Here is a 16,476-nt window from a genome sequence, read left to right as displayed (position 1 = left end):
TCATTAACCTCACTCATATAGCAATCTCAATAATCATCCTGGAAGGAATGCAGAGGAGTCAGCTCAGATAAGTGGTAAAAAATCCCAAATACAGCTCTTTAAATCAAAGCTACTCCAGTTACTTCAAATAATATCAAAATCTGAACTTTTGATTCCTTTCTGGGAAAAAAAGAAGGGGAATGACACACTGCACTAAATAACTGATACTTTTTGCTTAAGAAATAGTCTCATAAGCAAGAATTTCATAGTTCCAGAGCTTTAAGATAATTTGCAGATGGCTGTTACTCCTGCACATCGTTTGGCATCTTAGGATTGTTTTCTGTTCATATGTATGAGTGTATTTAACTACTAAAATAATACAAAATTCTGGATTTTTATTTCCCCTGTAATTGTTTTTCATCAGCAAGTGTAATAAACAGTTATACGTAACTGGTAGTATTGCTGGGGTTGCAGGTTGTTCCCCATCTGCTCTGATAAATGAGCAGAGCTTCACTCTAAGTGCTGTCAGATAATTCTGCTCAGCTTTATCACATTTAGAGGAACTACAATGAAAAATACGACTCTGAATGTCAATGAAATTAGCAGCAGACACTTAAAACAGACTGCTGCCAGTACAGCATGTAGAGAGCTTCACACCACTGACCTGAAGAAGGGAAGTCTCAACTCTCACACTGATATCTGAAAAGGCATGCTACATGCTGCTCTGTGTCTTAACAGTACTTCTTGGTGATAAAATGATTCAACTTTTACACTAAAACAATATCTATCCTAGGCTTTACTGACAATTATTCTCACTCCAGTAGATTGACACATTTCCTTAAAATTCAGTTGTCCTACTAAGCTATCAAAAAAAAAAAAAAAGGCAAAAAGCCAAACGCCAAGGACAAAATAGAGGCTGCCTAAACCAGGTGTGATCGAAGCATACTCATAAGTATCATCAGCTACAACGTCAATGACATAAACATTTCTTCATATATACAAAAAAAAAAAAAAAAAAGCCATTAAATAAATTATAAAACTGAATAATTGGATATAACATAGAAACAGTTTGGGAAATTATCCTCTATCAAATTTTGAGGAAACCAATAGCTTCTATAGTACTGTGTGATTTTCATAGTCAGCCATGTTTTAAACAGATGAAGTCACAAAACATTATAATGCTGGCACCAGCTATCTTTCCCTGCTTTCAGCCTAGCAGAGCTAGGTTGACAATGTGGCCTCCAGTATCAGTAAGCTGACAGAGGCAACCTCTTATCAGTATCCTCAAAGGAACGCTAGTAGTGACTAGTCATGCAGGAGAGGGTATCGTAAAGAAAACAAATGTTATACTCCAGCCATATTTAGTCATCAGAAGAAAACTAAACTAAACAGAAGGGAGATAAACGAAAACATGAGAATGTGCATTTCAGCTGACCAAAAATGTTGCAATTGCAACTCACTTTCTTACCATAAACATATACACTTATCACAGCAAGAAAATATTTTTTAAGATATGTTTTAGATATATATGTAGCCTGAGTCAAATATTTCTTGATGACTAGAGGTAAGGAAGCCCGGCAGGATCAAGTTTTCATAACAGTGCACAAAACTAGAAAAGCAAGCACAAAACTATCACAATTGGAGGCAGATGCAGTAACATGTAAGGATTTCACTAACCATTTTGACAACTCAAAAACCATGAGTTTCATACTAAATCGCAAATAGATTATACGATCTTTTATGGCCTCTCTCTCATTATTGTTGATTCCTCAGTTAACGTTACTTTGGAATATTTTAGGCGCACTGAATTTAAGCCAAAAATATACCAATACACATTCATACATACAAAATATATACATATACATGTATTATGTTTCTTAAATATATGAGTCTTATTCAATATGCTGTTCACCTCCCAAAACTGGTTCCTCGCCTTTATCTATAAGTCAATGGCTACTTACTTTCTGTGGCTATATCTTCCTCCTCTTTGAATGATTTCAAATCATTACACTCTTCCCCCAACCTTTTCCCACCACAACTCCCTTTCCTTTTTTTTCCAGTTTATCTTTTATTCTTCCTCTTTCATGTGCCAGGAGTCACACTACGATGTCTTGTTCAGATATATCCCTCCACTTACACAATCTTGACAAATTCTTGACAAATCTCTTACATTGGTTCAAAGAAGAGCTATAACTTCAGACATCTTGTTTTACACAATCTGTAAGTCCCTATGTCAACTTACAGTACTATATAAAGACCGCATTTAACTGACAGCAACTTCTGCTTGCTTGTCTTTTGTTTCAAAGAACAGCACTTCAGAAAGCAACATTTGTCATTTTAATCCTTTACCTTATGGAAACTTCCATAAAAGATTTTCTTTACTTCATCAGTATCAAAAGTTACAGTTTGAACCTCTCCCCTTGTATCCTTGTTAAAGAATGACAGCACTTTGCTGGCAGCTGCAATAAATGAAAATAATATATTTCATTTCATATGTACTACTGAAACCACCATCCTAAAATACACTTAAAGGTAAAATGTAGTATACCACTCAATTGGGTAAACACAGATTACAGATGGTCTTACTGACCCATAAGTACATAGATGTATTTTCCGTTGGTTTTAGAGGTAATACCAAAGTTGAAACGTAGCTTAGTTGAATTATTCTTAGTTGAAAAAAAATAATTGATGTACAAAGTAAAAAAAAAAAAAAAAAAAAAAAATCTCTTAAAACTAAAAATATATAATCCATTTACCATGTAGGAATGCTTTGGGTTTGGAAATATTTGGGAAGAATGCATGCACAGTAATGTAACATACAAATTCTCTGTACAATAAGCATAATCATCCTTACGATCAAGCACAACTCCAACTTGTGGTTTGTAATCTCTGTCTGTAATCTGCCAAATTGCAAAAGGCTCATTGGGGGATTCGGGTAGAAGACGGAATAACAGAATGATAGTGTACGCCTGCGGCAATCCCTCTGGATGAATCTCCCTGTTAAGACAATGTGAAGACATTTTTTCACATGGAAACACATGAGGAAAATAAGATCTTCATAATTTGCTCTTTTTTAAAGAAAAGACATGAGAGTAACAGGGAAACCACAGTGTTTAATGGAACTGAGTATTTTAACTACTCTCAAATAGAAAAAAACTTTGTGATAAAAAACTCTATGTGATTTGTTAAGATGAACTCACAGCTTTTCTTCAATTGGTCCAGGCACCATGGTTATGGAGGAAGCCAGAATATAACCAAGAACTCTTGGAGATGTATTCTTGTGGCAAGATTCTCTATAAACTACACATATTTTAAATTCCTTGATGATAAGTACAGAAAAAAGGACCACAGCTTTATTCTTTTTTCATCTGGCCTGTTTTAGACAGGCAACGGAAAACAGCACTTAACTATTGCTGTTCATCAGGCACGGCAAGGAGGTATTAAATGTATTCTCTGCAATTGGTGATGTATTTGGGCTCCACCTCATTCATCAGTGGCTGAGGTTTAGATTTGTGATGTTCAGACTGTCAGACATTAACAAAGCAGAAAGCCAAAAGTAAATAAAATCATGCATTAAATGGCCTCCAGCATTTTCTGAAGGGGAAGGGAGGGAATGCAGGAAGGGAACTGTGAGAAAGAAGGTAGCTTCTGCTTCTCCTTAACCATTATAATGGAACTGAGAAGGGGATTTGGCCTCGTGAACATAAACATAGAAACCTTAAAATGAAGAGAGGAGCAGCTCTGCATTTTAGGCAAAGCTTATGTACCCATACAATTATGGACACTCTGCAATAATAGCCATATCACTAAGTCAACAACACCACACAGCACAGTGCAGGAATGAAAATATTAAAGTAGATATAGCAACACTATTTATAACTCGGACCAGGTTATCTTAGATATGGAAACAACTATGCCACCAGGATCAGGATGTTTTTATTGCTTTGCTGACTCAGTCTAAAGTGAGTTTTATTTTCTGGCTTCTCATGAAAAATAAGTGCCCAGAATACTCTGGCAAGTCTACTCCGCCTCTTACAGCAGACAACAGACTATGTATCACAACATTCTAAAAAAAATGAAATAAATAGGAAGTCTGCCTTTTTATCATCTTTCTTACCCTGATAAATGCAAGGTTTATCTTAATGCAAAAGAGTTGCAAAACTGGGATTATATGTACTTCCCTAGATCATAAAAATCCAGGCTGTCGGAGACCTATCACGCCCATAGCTATAATGGCACATCAAAGAACTCAAAAAGTCCTCGAGTCCTCCACTTTTAAAGTTGTGAGCTGAAAACGCTGGCAAAAACAAATTATTTCTTCATACACCTCAGCTCCTGTGCCTGTGATCTGATCTTTACTCAATCTGGCAGGGTTGCAGAAGATTTCAAAGGCTTGTATGAAAAGAAGATTCAATTTCCTCAAATTTAATAGGAATAATGGGCTGTCTTTAGGCATCTCCTCTGACTCAGAATGACTTTTTTGAAACTTACTTATATAGATGGGAGAGGAACAAATGTAAAAAGAAAAGGAGAACAAGTACTGTTCTCTTAGTAAAACTAACTGCTAACTAAGTCTTTTTTTTTTTTTTTGGTGAAAAAATGTTGGAAAGAATGACCATATATTACCCCTCCATAACCAAGCTCTAAGACCACAGGGCCTTGAAAACTCCACTCCATTTGCCAAATACAGCAACTCAGGTAGAGGAGAAAATACCATAAGTCAATGGTGTCAATGTGCTGCCTACTGCAGTATGAATGATGCCCCTGCAAAAAGTGGTGCTTATCCCTCCATGTTGAAACCATTTCCTTCTGGCAATGTGGAGCTTGTTGCACTAAGGAGGCTGTTGTTCAACTGCCTAAGGACAAACTGTGGATTATATGCAATTCGAATGGTTAAGAATCATAATCTCCAAAAAAAGAACAATAAATTACTGGATTAATAGTGAAAAGATTGCAACGGAAGAAACAGATTAGCATTTAATGAGAACAATGACAGACGTTCTTTGGAGTATATTTCTCAGAGTTCAGTGAAAAGAACATCAAATAAATGCATCTTCCATAAGATACTAATGCTATCATCTATAGACTCTATTAATCTTTCCTCACCTGCTTGCTCTAAATATGAGTCTTTCAGGTTTACTTACCGTATTGGCTGGCTGACAAAGGCATTTTTGTGGAGTCTATATGCTACATAGCTTGGGAAAGAGCCTGATTCCAATGATACACCTTGTACAGAGGCAAAATGCTTCTCTGTTAGATTATATGATTCCAGCATCTTGAAACCTTTAAATCCGGAGAGAAAATGAGAAATAAAAACACTGTAGAGCCGTAGAAGACACAAATGAACCTATGCTAAAATATTAGACAGTTACTTACCAGGTGAAGTGTATCCCTCCAAGTAAATAAGAGGACAAGCTAAAAGAAATGAAACAACATATAATTCAAAACTACAAAACCTAATAGGATATGAACATGTATATACTTCAGAAAGTTTTATTACCAAAAAGTCTGTGCTATTATTAGGTATCAGCCAGCTTTTGTAACATTTGTCATACTGTGTTCTGCTCTGTGGTAGATGTACTGTTAAAATCTTTACTCGTAACTTTTAGTAGTACATTTCTACCCCGACAAATTGTATGGAATAACAAATGAACCCCCCAAATATTTTAAGAGTCTAATTCATATGAAGAAAGGAGCACAATGACACAGTCTTTCCATGAATATTTAAGGCATGAGTCAGGCTGCATAATAGCTGTCAGATTCACAAGGAAAAACTTCAGATTTATATGGTTCCTCAGGAGCCAGCGGATGAGGCAGTTAGGGAGTACACAGTTGCACGACAGGCCTGAGAATTTCTCATTTTTGCCATAGAAGGATTTCACTTGAGTAAACATCTGAACTTTATTTAGAGAATTTTAAAACAGCATCACACAGTATAGCTGCATCTCTTTAGCACCCCTAATTTAATTATTTACCCCAGTGGTAAATAAGAGATCTGTTGTGTCTCCCAGTTCACATTAGGCATCATTTTACTTCCTCTTAAAGAGCAGTAGTTCTCACTGACTGTTACTCTTTTTTTGTTACGCCAGTACTTTTGAAATGTGAGACAAGATTACATAAAATGCAATACCTACTTCAAAATTTTAAAAAAGTAACGTGCTCCATTAAACTATGTCCAGTTATTATGAAACTTAACTTTTATATATGAACATTTCCTTGGATGTACCTTAAATGGGATGGCAACTGTAGCAGTACATAAGAAAATGTGTTAATTTGGGAAAAGGAAAAAACAATATCTTCTACTCACTTGAGGTAGCTGTCTCACACACAAAGGTGACAAGGTTATCTTGAATCTTTTCAAAGGCATCAAAGTCATCAACAATAAATACATGACGCTCGCTGGGCTTGCTGGCAATCTTGGCCAGCTCATTGTAATCTACATCAGCCACACCAACCACAAAGACACTGAAGCCTGTAAAAATAACACTTGTTACTTGAAATGTAGTAAACATACATTACCATTTTTTAGGTCAATATTTCACAAACCCTCTCTATCATTGATTTCTCAGGCTCTACCCAGTCTTTTATCTGGCCTTCATTATGAGCATACATTCTGGACATCCTTTCACCCTATCAAAGCTCAGGAGGGATTAACGTGATTTTTGCGTCTTTTCTTCAAAACTTTCTCCTCCTTCCTTCATTGATTTTTGTTGGGCATTATCCAATCTTACACAGCCTTGCCTACATATTCCCCTCGCTCTTTCATACAAAATGTACAATCCTCTCAACTCTACAGTATCTTAAATCTGTTCTGTGTCCAAAATCTCTGTGCACACTATTAGTTATCCATTTATCTATCTGTTGCCATGTCCTGCATTTCATGCTTCTCAATTTCCCTTTCACTTTCTTAGGGTGGTATTCATCTCACCAGTTTTTACTTTCCAAGTTAGCAACAAGTCTAAGTCAGTTGTCTAGTCTTCCTCTATAATCAACAGACAGACATGGGCAGATTCAGAGTGCAATTCATCTCACCTCCCTAAGATGTTAACCTCAAGATAGAATAAGCCATGGTCTGTAGGTGTCTATCTGTTGCTGTCTTCACTAGCCATAAAAAGACCCTACATGATGACCTTAGACTAGACATTTAGTTGTTAGACGGCTTAAGTCAAATGAGAAGAACCCAGACCCTAGAATTTAATCATATCTCTAGGTGTAAAGGCATAATCTATTTCTTTGTCAGGGTGATTTTCCTCTTCAAATCCTTAAATTAGCATCTTCTTGCCTTCTATGTCAAGTTTTTTTTCCTGCTATCTTCTAGCCTTTACAGAATTCTGTCTCTGAGTCATTTCTTCCTTTCCCTTCTTCCACCTAAGCCTCCACATGATAACTTGACCTCTCTTTGCCATACCAGAAAACAAGGAAGAAAAAAAAAAAGTCACTGCACAGTTCAGCATTACATAGGAAAAAAAAAAAACTCCCACAAAATTTCATTGACAAGAAACTGCACAAACATTGGAAATGCTGGTTGGAGGCTGAAAGCAGAATCCACATTTATTGCAAATGATAAAGCTATCTTTATTTACATTTTTAATTTTTCAAAAAGAAATGGGAGATAATTATTCCTCTGTAGCCAATTCTGGCGAAGCTTTGGCTGAATTACTCTGTCCAGCTTTGAGCATGACATTTAAGATGCAAAGAAACCAAAGCAAGCAGAGAGGAGAGCAAAAATGATAAGAGGTTTGGAAAACACGATCATCAGGAGGTTGAAGGAAATGGGTTTGTTTAGTCTAGAAAAGAGAAGACAGAAAGAGGAAATGACAACAGGCTTCAAATATGAAGGCCCGTTACAGTGGACAATGATCAATTCCTTTCCTGGCTAACTAGGGAGATGAAAAGAAGACAATAGTTTCATTTCTCGAGGACATGGTATAGATGGACTTGGCAGTGCTAGGTTAACGGTTGGACTCGATGATCTTAAGGGTCTTTTCCAACCTTGACGATTCTATGATTCTATGATTAGCCTAAAGAAACACTTAGGTGAAATGTGAGGCAAAGTTTTCCAACTATTAGGATAGTTAAGCCCTTGAAGCAGATTATCCAGGGAGACTGTAGAGATTTTTATGAATAGGTTAGCCAAACATCTTTAGAAACTATCTAGACAGAGTTGATTCCTTCAGATCACAGAGGCAGAGAAGACACGTAGTTTACATGCCAGTGATTTCCATAAGGAAGTACATCTCCTTACTCAGGGAACAGGACTCCAGGTGGTTCATGCACTGAAATGCAAAATGGCTGAGTGCATGGACAGGAATAGATTATTAGACTCACATAAGCCACATTCAGCAAACCTGAAGAGGAAGTGCAATGCTTCTCAGCTCAAAAGGCAATGAAGGAGTCAGTTCAGACCCAGCTCCAGTGGGTCTGCCAGTGGGTCTGCCAGCAAGAACAGTTACTTTAACTGGAGATACACTGGTTTATACCAAGTGAAACATAAAGCTCATAAAGCCATGCCCATTACATCAAAAGCACTAGAATGGAGTACACTTCACAACAATCCCTGGGGTCTACAGAGCAAGGAAAGAAAGAAGTAATCAAAAGTCATGTCTATGAAACAATATGCGTGAGGAATTACTTGAAAGCCTTGGGAACCCACATCCTTCCCCAGAGAGAAGGCTAGAGCAAGAAAAATTAAGTCTGGCCCAGAGGGTCTAAACTCTTTACATAGTTTTGAGTTTTTCCCAAACACTCAGAATACATTTCCGAGTCCATAAATGATGAGTAAAGGATTCCCAGATAAATGAAGCACCACTTATAATTGCATTGCTTAATACATAAGGAAGTGAAAGAGCTAGGTACTGTGAATCGCTTACCAGAGTGCTGTATGATCGTTGCTGCTTTCCTCACCTCATCCTGAGACCGACCATCTGTGACAACAACAAGTACCTTGGGAACACCTCGCCTCATGCCACTCTCCCAAGTCAAAACCTTTTCTTTGATAAATGTTAGGGCTTTGCCTGCAAAGTGCACAATGAACAAAGAGTCAGCCATATTATCCACAAGAGAAGAAATCCCTTACTTTACTTTGAAAGGGCAACAGCCACACAACTAAAACAGAACATAAATACCTAATTCTTCAGCCATGCAATATCAGAATAATGAGGCAGTTTCTGAAAGCATTTTATCTTAAAAAAATATAATTACTGCTCAGAATTACCTGTCCTTGTGTTTCCTCCTCTGTACTGAATATTTTGAAGAGCTCCCAAGGCCTGGGCCTTGTCATCAAATGTATTCAGTTTAAATTCGGATTTTGCTTCATCACTGTACTGCACAAACGAAACCTGAAATGGAATACATCACAGTGTTCAGTCTCATACCTTAACGTTCACACCAACTCTCTCCACTGAAGTATGTATTGTGGTATATTAGTAAGCATTAAATAATTGAAAAATCTTTTTCATGTATATATGATTATGCACATACATACATATTTACAAACACAGATATCATCACAGCAATGTACACACAAAATTTTCCTTTCTTTCTCTTTCATGTATGAAACGTGATGTGACCTTAAATACATATGATTAAATTATTGCTATTACTATGATGCAATATATATAGTGCCTATTCTCTGCTTCTGAGCAGATGTACAATATCTAAAAAACCTCTTCCAGGTTTCTTAGGAAATACAAAAAGAGCTTGGCAACAGAACGTCAATAAAGTTGGACATACACAAAATTGTGTCTCTTTTGCTTTAAATACTGAAATACAATCACTGAATGCTTGTTCTTAAATCATCTTTAAATTTAAATATTGTATATGTAAATATTTAATTTTGCTCCTTTTACATGTTCTGTAAAACTGCAATATTATGGTATACTAATTTGATGCTGAAGAGACATCTCTCTATATGTATATATTCCCATTTCTTGAAGTAAATTCCCCTTTTAAAATTATTAGTATCCAATTCAAAACCTGAGATTGCAACTATCTATCTCAAGAGGTATGTGACTTAAATATTTTACTAAATGTTAGCAGTTACATGTCTCTGTCACCTGTATCAGGCCTTCTCTATCTCTAGACCAGGAACTCATAGTAATTCATAGGAAAAAAATATTATCAAACAAACAAACAAATGGAAAGGAAAACTACCCAGTACAGATTAGAGCTTGGAAGGATAAAGAATGTCTGAGACAAAGCAAAGTATGAGGGGTACCTTCTCCTTAAAAATATGTCTAAAGAGTTAAAGATAGGGAATCAAAGACCTAAAAATATGCCTAGAAGATGAAAGGCAGTTCATGAGCAACGTAAATAGTTTTTATAGTTGCTGGGGAAAATCACTCTTCCACAAAAAAAACACACCTTCAGCCTTCTAATCAAGGAACATGCATTGTACCTGCAGGTCATTGCAATACTCGAGAAATACCTTGTTTGAAACTTTCTCACGTCTCATGTTATTCACTTCATCTAGTGAAAGAGAAATGGTTATGGGAACCTAGGCAGTGATCTCATCCAGCTTCCCATAACCAGAAGAAAACCAGTAATGGTGCAAGGCTTACAGTAAGCCTAACAGGAAATGTCTCTGTCATAACCATGATCAGCCCAGAAATCCTGAAAGTCTATTCCTCACTAGCTATTACTGTTCAGTCTTTAAAGATGCATTAATCCATTAAGAGGACTAACTTTTCACCTTTTCATACTTCCACTATGCCCACTGTGGAGTGGACCCACGTTATCTGTCTTTAGGATGGGATGAAGAGACGGCTGGAAGTGCCTCTCTCAAAGGGATTCTACCTACTTACTTACTGCAGTGGGATTCTAGGCAGCTCACCCAGACAAGGCTAATGGCAAGCCAGCTGGACTCTTTACATGCACAAAACTTCTTTCTTGCACTAAGAAATTAAAACATAACCCTCACTCAACGGTCAGACTGTCCCCAAAACAGATTTCTGATATGACACAGACAAAACCTAGCGTATAACAACTAGGCAGTGTGCCAGTTGTTGATGCCCGATACAAAGAAACAAAAATACAAAGTTAACCATACATTGACCATACATGACCCCAGTTTCTCTGCCTTGAGGATTCCCACACACAACTTTTGTCTTTCAAAATAGTAACCTCTCAGAATAGATTGGATTCCCTTTGTATTTACAAAATGCCCAATATATTTTATAAATAGTTATACACATAAACGTACACTTGCATTGTACAACAATCTCATACAAAAAAATAACAGCATTCTGAAAGAAAGGAAAAATCAGATGTAACTTTAGTAATTCAGCTTCATCTTCAGTTTCCCTCCAAAATGTACCCAATGGAAATAACAAACCTACCTGGATTCCAGCAGGATTAATCAAGTCAAAGGCTCCTACTGTATTAAAAACAAATTTCACTACTTTGTTGAAGTTATCATCACCAATACTCCAGGAAGCATCAGTCAAGAATACTATGTCTGCTTTGGCACCTCTGCATACTGAAAGACCAAGAAAACAAACACTTAAAACACGTCATTCATAGCGCTGTTAAATAAAGAGCATTACTTCAAAATTTGAAAATTCAAGAATGAAAAATATTCAGCAAACTTCTATTACCATGCAGTCCACGTGGCATATGGCTTATGCTCAACGCAAAACCATTTATTAAAAATTTTCAAAGAAAAGTGCAAGAAATTAGGAAGAGCTCAAGAATCAAATGCAAATGTTTTAAATGACATTTCTTTTCTGAGCAGCTACCATAAAACATAAGTTGTCTGCTGAGGGCCAGGCTCACAGACTTGCTGCAGAGCTATAGAATATCATCATTTTTTCCCCAAATGTATGCACCTTGCTGTCCTAAACAGCGAAATTTTGGAGTCCAGTAAAGCTCAACAGCAAATTGATGGCATTAGGAAACTGGTCTCAAACTTCATTTCACTAAAATGCTGTGCTAGTTTTGAATCTATTTAAACTTATGAAAAATAGAATTGAACCCTGAAGCAGTGCAACCACTATGTAAAAATACTGAATAAATCTACAAATAAACATACCATCCCGAGCTGGAGGGATTGTGGGAGGTGGCGGAGGTGTAGGTGGCGGAGTTGGTGCCTCTGTAGGTTTGAGAACTGAAATAAAATAATATTTCTTTTTTACTATATATAAATTATTTCATTCAAGGAAAAACTCTAGATTATGTATTATATTACCACACAGAAAAATTCAAATTTTTTCTCACTAACCTAACAACGTATAATTGGCAAGGAAAAATTTCTTGTGTTACAAGAGTAATGAGATTATAGCTGCTGTTGAAACAAAGGTACATGATTTCTTTATAACAGGAATGCTTTTACATGAGTAACACTGCACTCTGATAATGCATCCCAATTTTTCATCCAAGTACTAGGAAAGACTTGGTTTGAAGAAGAGCATAAGAATTTTTCTTCCCCTTATAAAATCCAGTTGACATTACACTGAGAGAAAGAGGAAAAAAGATCACTTAAAAGATATGTTGAAAGCCATTTAGGAGCAAGATAAATTCTACAGCTGAAACAAGGCAAGTTCCATAGCCAAAACGTAAGGTTCACAGTATCACACTATCTATATCTATCTACCTGTACGCTCCCTCATAGAGACTGGAGGTCCCTCAAGGTTAGGGGTCTGAACAAAGACGGTAGCATTGTACTCTGTGTCTGGTGAGAGGCCAGTAAAACAATGGCTTGTTTCTGATCCACGTACTGTGATTTCCTGTCCTCTGGAACCTGTCAAAACAAAGCCCAATGGAAAGAAAGTTAGAACCCACTATTTTCCATTCAATGTGCACGCAGATAACTGTAGAAATTAGAGACCTCTTGCAAGGAAGCTGGAGTGGATGGAATAGCAGTCTTATTCTTGTCCCATAAAAGCTTTTCTAGACCAAGATTATGTGGTGATTACCCACCCTGGACCATACTGGAGAGCAACTACATTCCAGTGTACATGTGAAATCCAGGTAACCAGCAGATTCTCACTAAAGAATGTTAACTTGACAATAAGCAGCACTCCCTCTTTGCAGCTTTTTCACCACTCTACAAAAACAAGTTATGTTCAGAGCTTTAAAGCTCAACCAGATGCATCATGATTTCTGGTGGAGGCTTGCCACCATCCCCAATAAGTGGTGCTGTCACTGAAATAAGACAATTATGTTCCCAGAAAATGCAAAAAATAAAATGCACTTACCATCAGCTGGGTTTAGCTTCAGCCTGTAGGAAGTTGCCGACCGATGAGCTGACCACCGGATACAGAAAGTATCCCAGCCCACTTTGTAACTTGTTAGGTCAGTGACATTCAAGTATACTGTGAACAGAGAAAGAGATAAATTGCTTTCTGAAAAACACTATGTAACAGATGTTAAATGAACCACATCAAAATGAAAATTATATTAGCAGTGCTGGTCCAGAACTCGATTTTTTTTTTAAAATACTCACAGAAGGAAAGGGCAGTTCTAGTCAAATCTCTTCATTTTCTGTTACACCCTAGAGATCCCAGCCTAGCTATTTACAAAGGCCCAAAGTCTGCTACCCTTCCTGTATTGGGTAACAGCCTGTTTTATGAGTTTTCACATGAGGTAAATTGAGTTCTATATAAGATAGGAAACTTCCAAAAATCAGAATCTGACTCACATACATGGCAGTATGAAAAGAATGTGCTGAGTCAACAAAACTCAAGATGCTTGATTTATCTTAACTGAAGAAATTTTTAGAAGTTTCTTAGCTGAGGCCATCAACAAAATGACCTCCTTCCAAAGCTGAAGTTTCAATCACTGGACATTCTTGTGAGATAAAGGCAGAGTAGCAAAAGGCCTAGACCTGCTTAGCATGGTTAGATTCTGTAGTACCCTGGAGACAGTTAAAGATTGACTCCAACTATAGCTGAATAAAATTTTAGGAAGCAGACTAGAAAATTTTATATAATCAAATCATTACTTGAAACTGTATTTCCATTAGTGTTCCCAAGCTTAGTGTTTTTAAGATCTACATCATGGACAAATGATAAGTATTCTCCATGAGAGGATATTGAGACTTTCTAACAACCAGCCTTAAAAATCCTCTTTTAATCAATATTATCTCAGATCAGCATATGTATCTAGCATGACTACAACAAAATTATTTTGACTTACATGTAGTGCCTTGATCTGTCAAAGGTACGCTCATTCCAGAATCATACTGGGCATAAACATTCACATCGTAAGTAGTACTGGGAGACAGATTATGCAAGGTGTAGGAAGTCACTTCTCCCACAAAAACCTCCATGGGCTCATTTGAACCTTGAATTGAAAGGAAGCATTAAGAAAGTACAGAGAGAGAGAAAGATTCATGATTAGGTGAGCTACAAAACTATCTGCTTTTACATGTCATCAATTGTTAATCTCATTTTTTCAAAACCAAAAACATATTAATTTCTTAAATTTTAGCATATTCAACTGTTGCAAACAGAACATACACATAGCTTTACAAGCTACTATGCAATGTTTAACTTATAGAAAGGTTTTTATGTTGTTTCACTGTCACATAAAACAAACATTCTGAAGGACATTGGTACCTAAATACCTGTCCAATACTCATCTCACATACACCAGTTCATATCCTCAGAAGGACAAAGAGGTATTAAAGAGAGGAAAACCAGTTCTGGTCCAGGACTTTATCTAGACACTGTATTAAATTTTAAGTATACAATTCAGTCTCTGTAATTGAACATTGTATTTGATAGTTTGTGCTTCTTATAAAATACTGATAATAAGCTTCCATCAAAATCAGTAAACAAAGGAAATAAATAAACCCTTTAACACAAACATTTCATGATACATATGATTTCTATTCTGATCTCCCATCAGCTACTCACTATTCTGGAAGTGGTATACTCAATGAAAAGGTTTTCTTACCCACAGGTTTGTATACAATTTTATAGCCAAGAACAGGGGATGGTGAAGGATCCCAGGAAACTCTGAATCGTGTATACCATTCATCAGTTATATACATATTTTGAGGAGGAAGCAGGCCAACTAAAAAGAAAAACACTCTAATTAGACTAGTGACAGGGTTTCTACCTCTAGAAACTTACATTGTAACTCTGTCAGGTAATAATCATGTCAAAGATGTAATTAACATAAAGAAACCTTAACAATGTTGGAGTGCTTAAGGAATATGTGCCTTAGATTTAGAAAGAAATATACAATATTAAAACTAATTACCAGTTCTGCCATTTCCAGTCAGTTGTCCACCATCTCCGTCTTCATACACAGCCACAACAGTGATTTTATATGGCGTATCTGATTGCAGTGGTTGTAGTATCACATTATTTCTTATTCCAGGAACTGTTACCTAGAACACAAAAGAAACAGAGGTAAACAAACTCGCAGTCCTGTAACTGATCAATAATGACAGTATCTAGAACTAAAAATTTGTTTTGACACTTGGCGCACTTTTTTTATGTCCACTGTAGATAAAGTCATTCAGGATATCTTAAGGGTTATAGCCTATAAACAACTATTAGTATTTGTTATTTTAAATTATAAAACACTGTGGTCAGCACAAAAAGATAAACCAAATTGACTCTTCAGTCCGTACCCTCACACGAGACTGAGATGCTGCAGTTCCTCACCAGTATTTCAGTACTGTTCCCTCACAGAAAGGAAAAAGTCGTGACGATGTGTTTGGAGAGACAGAACAAGAGAGGGAAAAGCTCCTAAAATGGGGATGAAAGTCAGTCATTCACGCTACTCATCAGTTGCATTTCTACTTTTTCATTATCCTCATCTTAGGATGTTGTTTTCTTGGCAGAAACAACAGTCAGTCTGATAAAGAAGCTCTAAATATTTTGGTATGTAAAAACATGCCTGTTTATGCATCCCTCAATCTCCTCAGCTTCCTGGTGCAGCCATGCACTATTGCTCCCTTCTAATGAAAAGGTAGGTATAATCCAAAAAGTGACACTGCTCCATAAAATGGCCATAAAGCACTGAAACTACAGAAAGTAACTTGAGGTATCTATCTCAAAAGCATGTCCCAGTCAACATTTTCCATTATTACTTGATAAAAATTTTCAGTTGTTTGAGACTTGCTATTTTTAGGAAATGTCCAGTATTTTCTGCAAAGAGGATATGTGTGTTGAAAAATATGTGTGTCCTGGTTAACAGGTCCAGTAGGAAATTTTCAACCACTGACTTTTCAGCATGCCCTATTCAATAATATATTAGCAGTAATAGCATTTAAATAGTGCTCTATACATGTTACATTTTGGCTGGTGGCAGTCAGTAGGAATTCTGCCATTGACCTCTATAGGATCTGAGATTGGCTTTGCTATAAACATTCAGAGAACTTTATAAGCATCAGGTTAACTTGTGCTATCATTAAGCTGCAGGAAATTAAACACAAACACTTACAATTCATACTGAACCTTACAAAAGCAAGTTAGACGCTGAATCAAAGTTACCATTGCTTTATTATTAAACTCTGCCAACTCTCTTCAATTTATAAAATGCAGA

At 36.6% G+C, this 16,476-nt stretch overlaps 1 protein-coding gene across 1 annotated transcript in view; it reads right to left on the bottom strand.

Moving 5' to 3' along the window:
• Positions 1-16,476, bottom strand: part of COL12A1 (collagen type XII alpha 1 chain) — a gene marked incomplete at its 5' end in the record, with an annotated part of 99,527 nt that overhangs the window by 26,316 nt on the left and 56,735 nt on the right. The window contains 14 exons of the mRNA XM_082305629.1: positions 2,329-2,438; positions 2,834-2,976; positions 5,124-5,262; positions 5,356-5,394; positions 6,287-6,451; positions 8,850-8,993; positions 9,194-9,317; positions 11,316-11,455; positions 12,008-12,082; positions 12,569-12,715; positions 13,173-13,289; positions 14,113-14,259; positions 14,875-14,994; positions 15,184-15,313. Of these exons, the coding sequence (XP_082161755.1) occupies positions 2,329-2,438; positions 2,834-2,976; positions 5,124-5,262; positions 5,356-5,394; positions 6,287-6,451; positions 8,850-8,993; positions 9,194-9,317; positions 11,316-11,455; positions 12,008-12,082; positions 12,569-12,715; positions 13,173-13,289; positions 14,113-14,259; positions 14,875-14,994; positions 15,184-15,313 (1,740 nt within the window). The remainder of the gene's footprint in view (positions 1-2,328; positions 2,439-2,833; positions 2,977-5,123; positions 5,263-5,355; positions 5,395-6,286; positions 6,452-8,849; positions 8,994-9,193; positions 9,318-11,315; positions 11,456-12,007; positions 12,083-12,568; positions 12,716-13,172; positions 13,290-14,112; positions 14,260-14,874; positions 14,995-15,183; positions 15,314-16,476) is intronic.

This window comes from Platalea leucorodia, assembly GCF_965183815.1.
Source record: "Platalea leucorodia genome assembly, chromosome: 3".
Taxonomy (NCBI): Eukaryota; Metazoa; Chordata; class Aves; order Pelecaniformes; family Threskiornithidae; genus Platalea; species Platalea leucorodia.
This window is presented reverse-complemented; position numbering and strand designations above follow the sequence as displayed.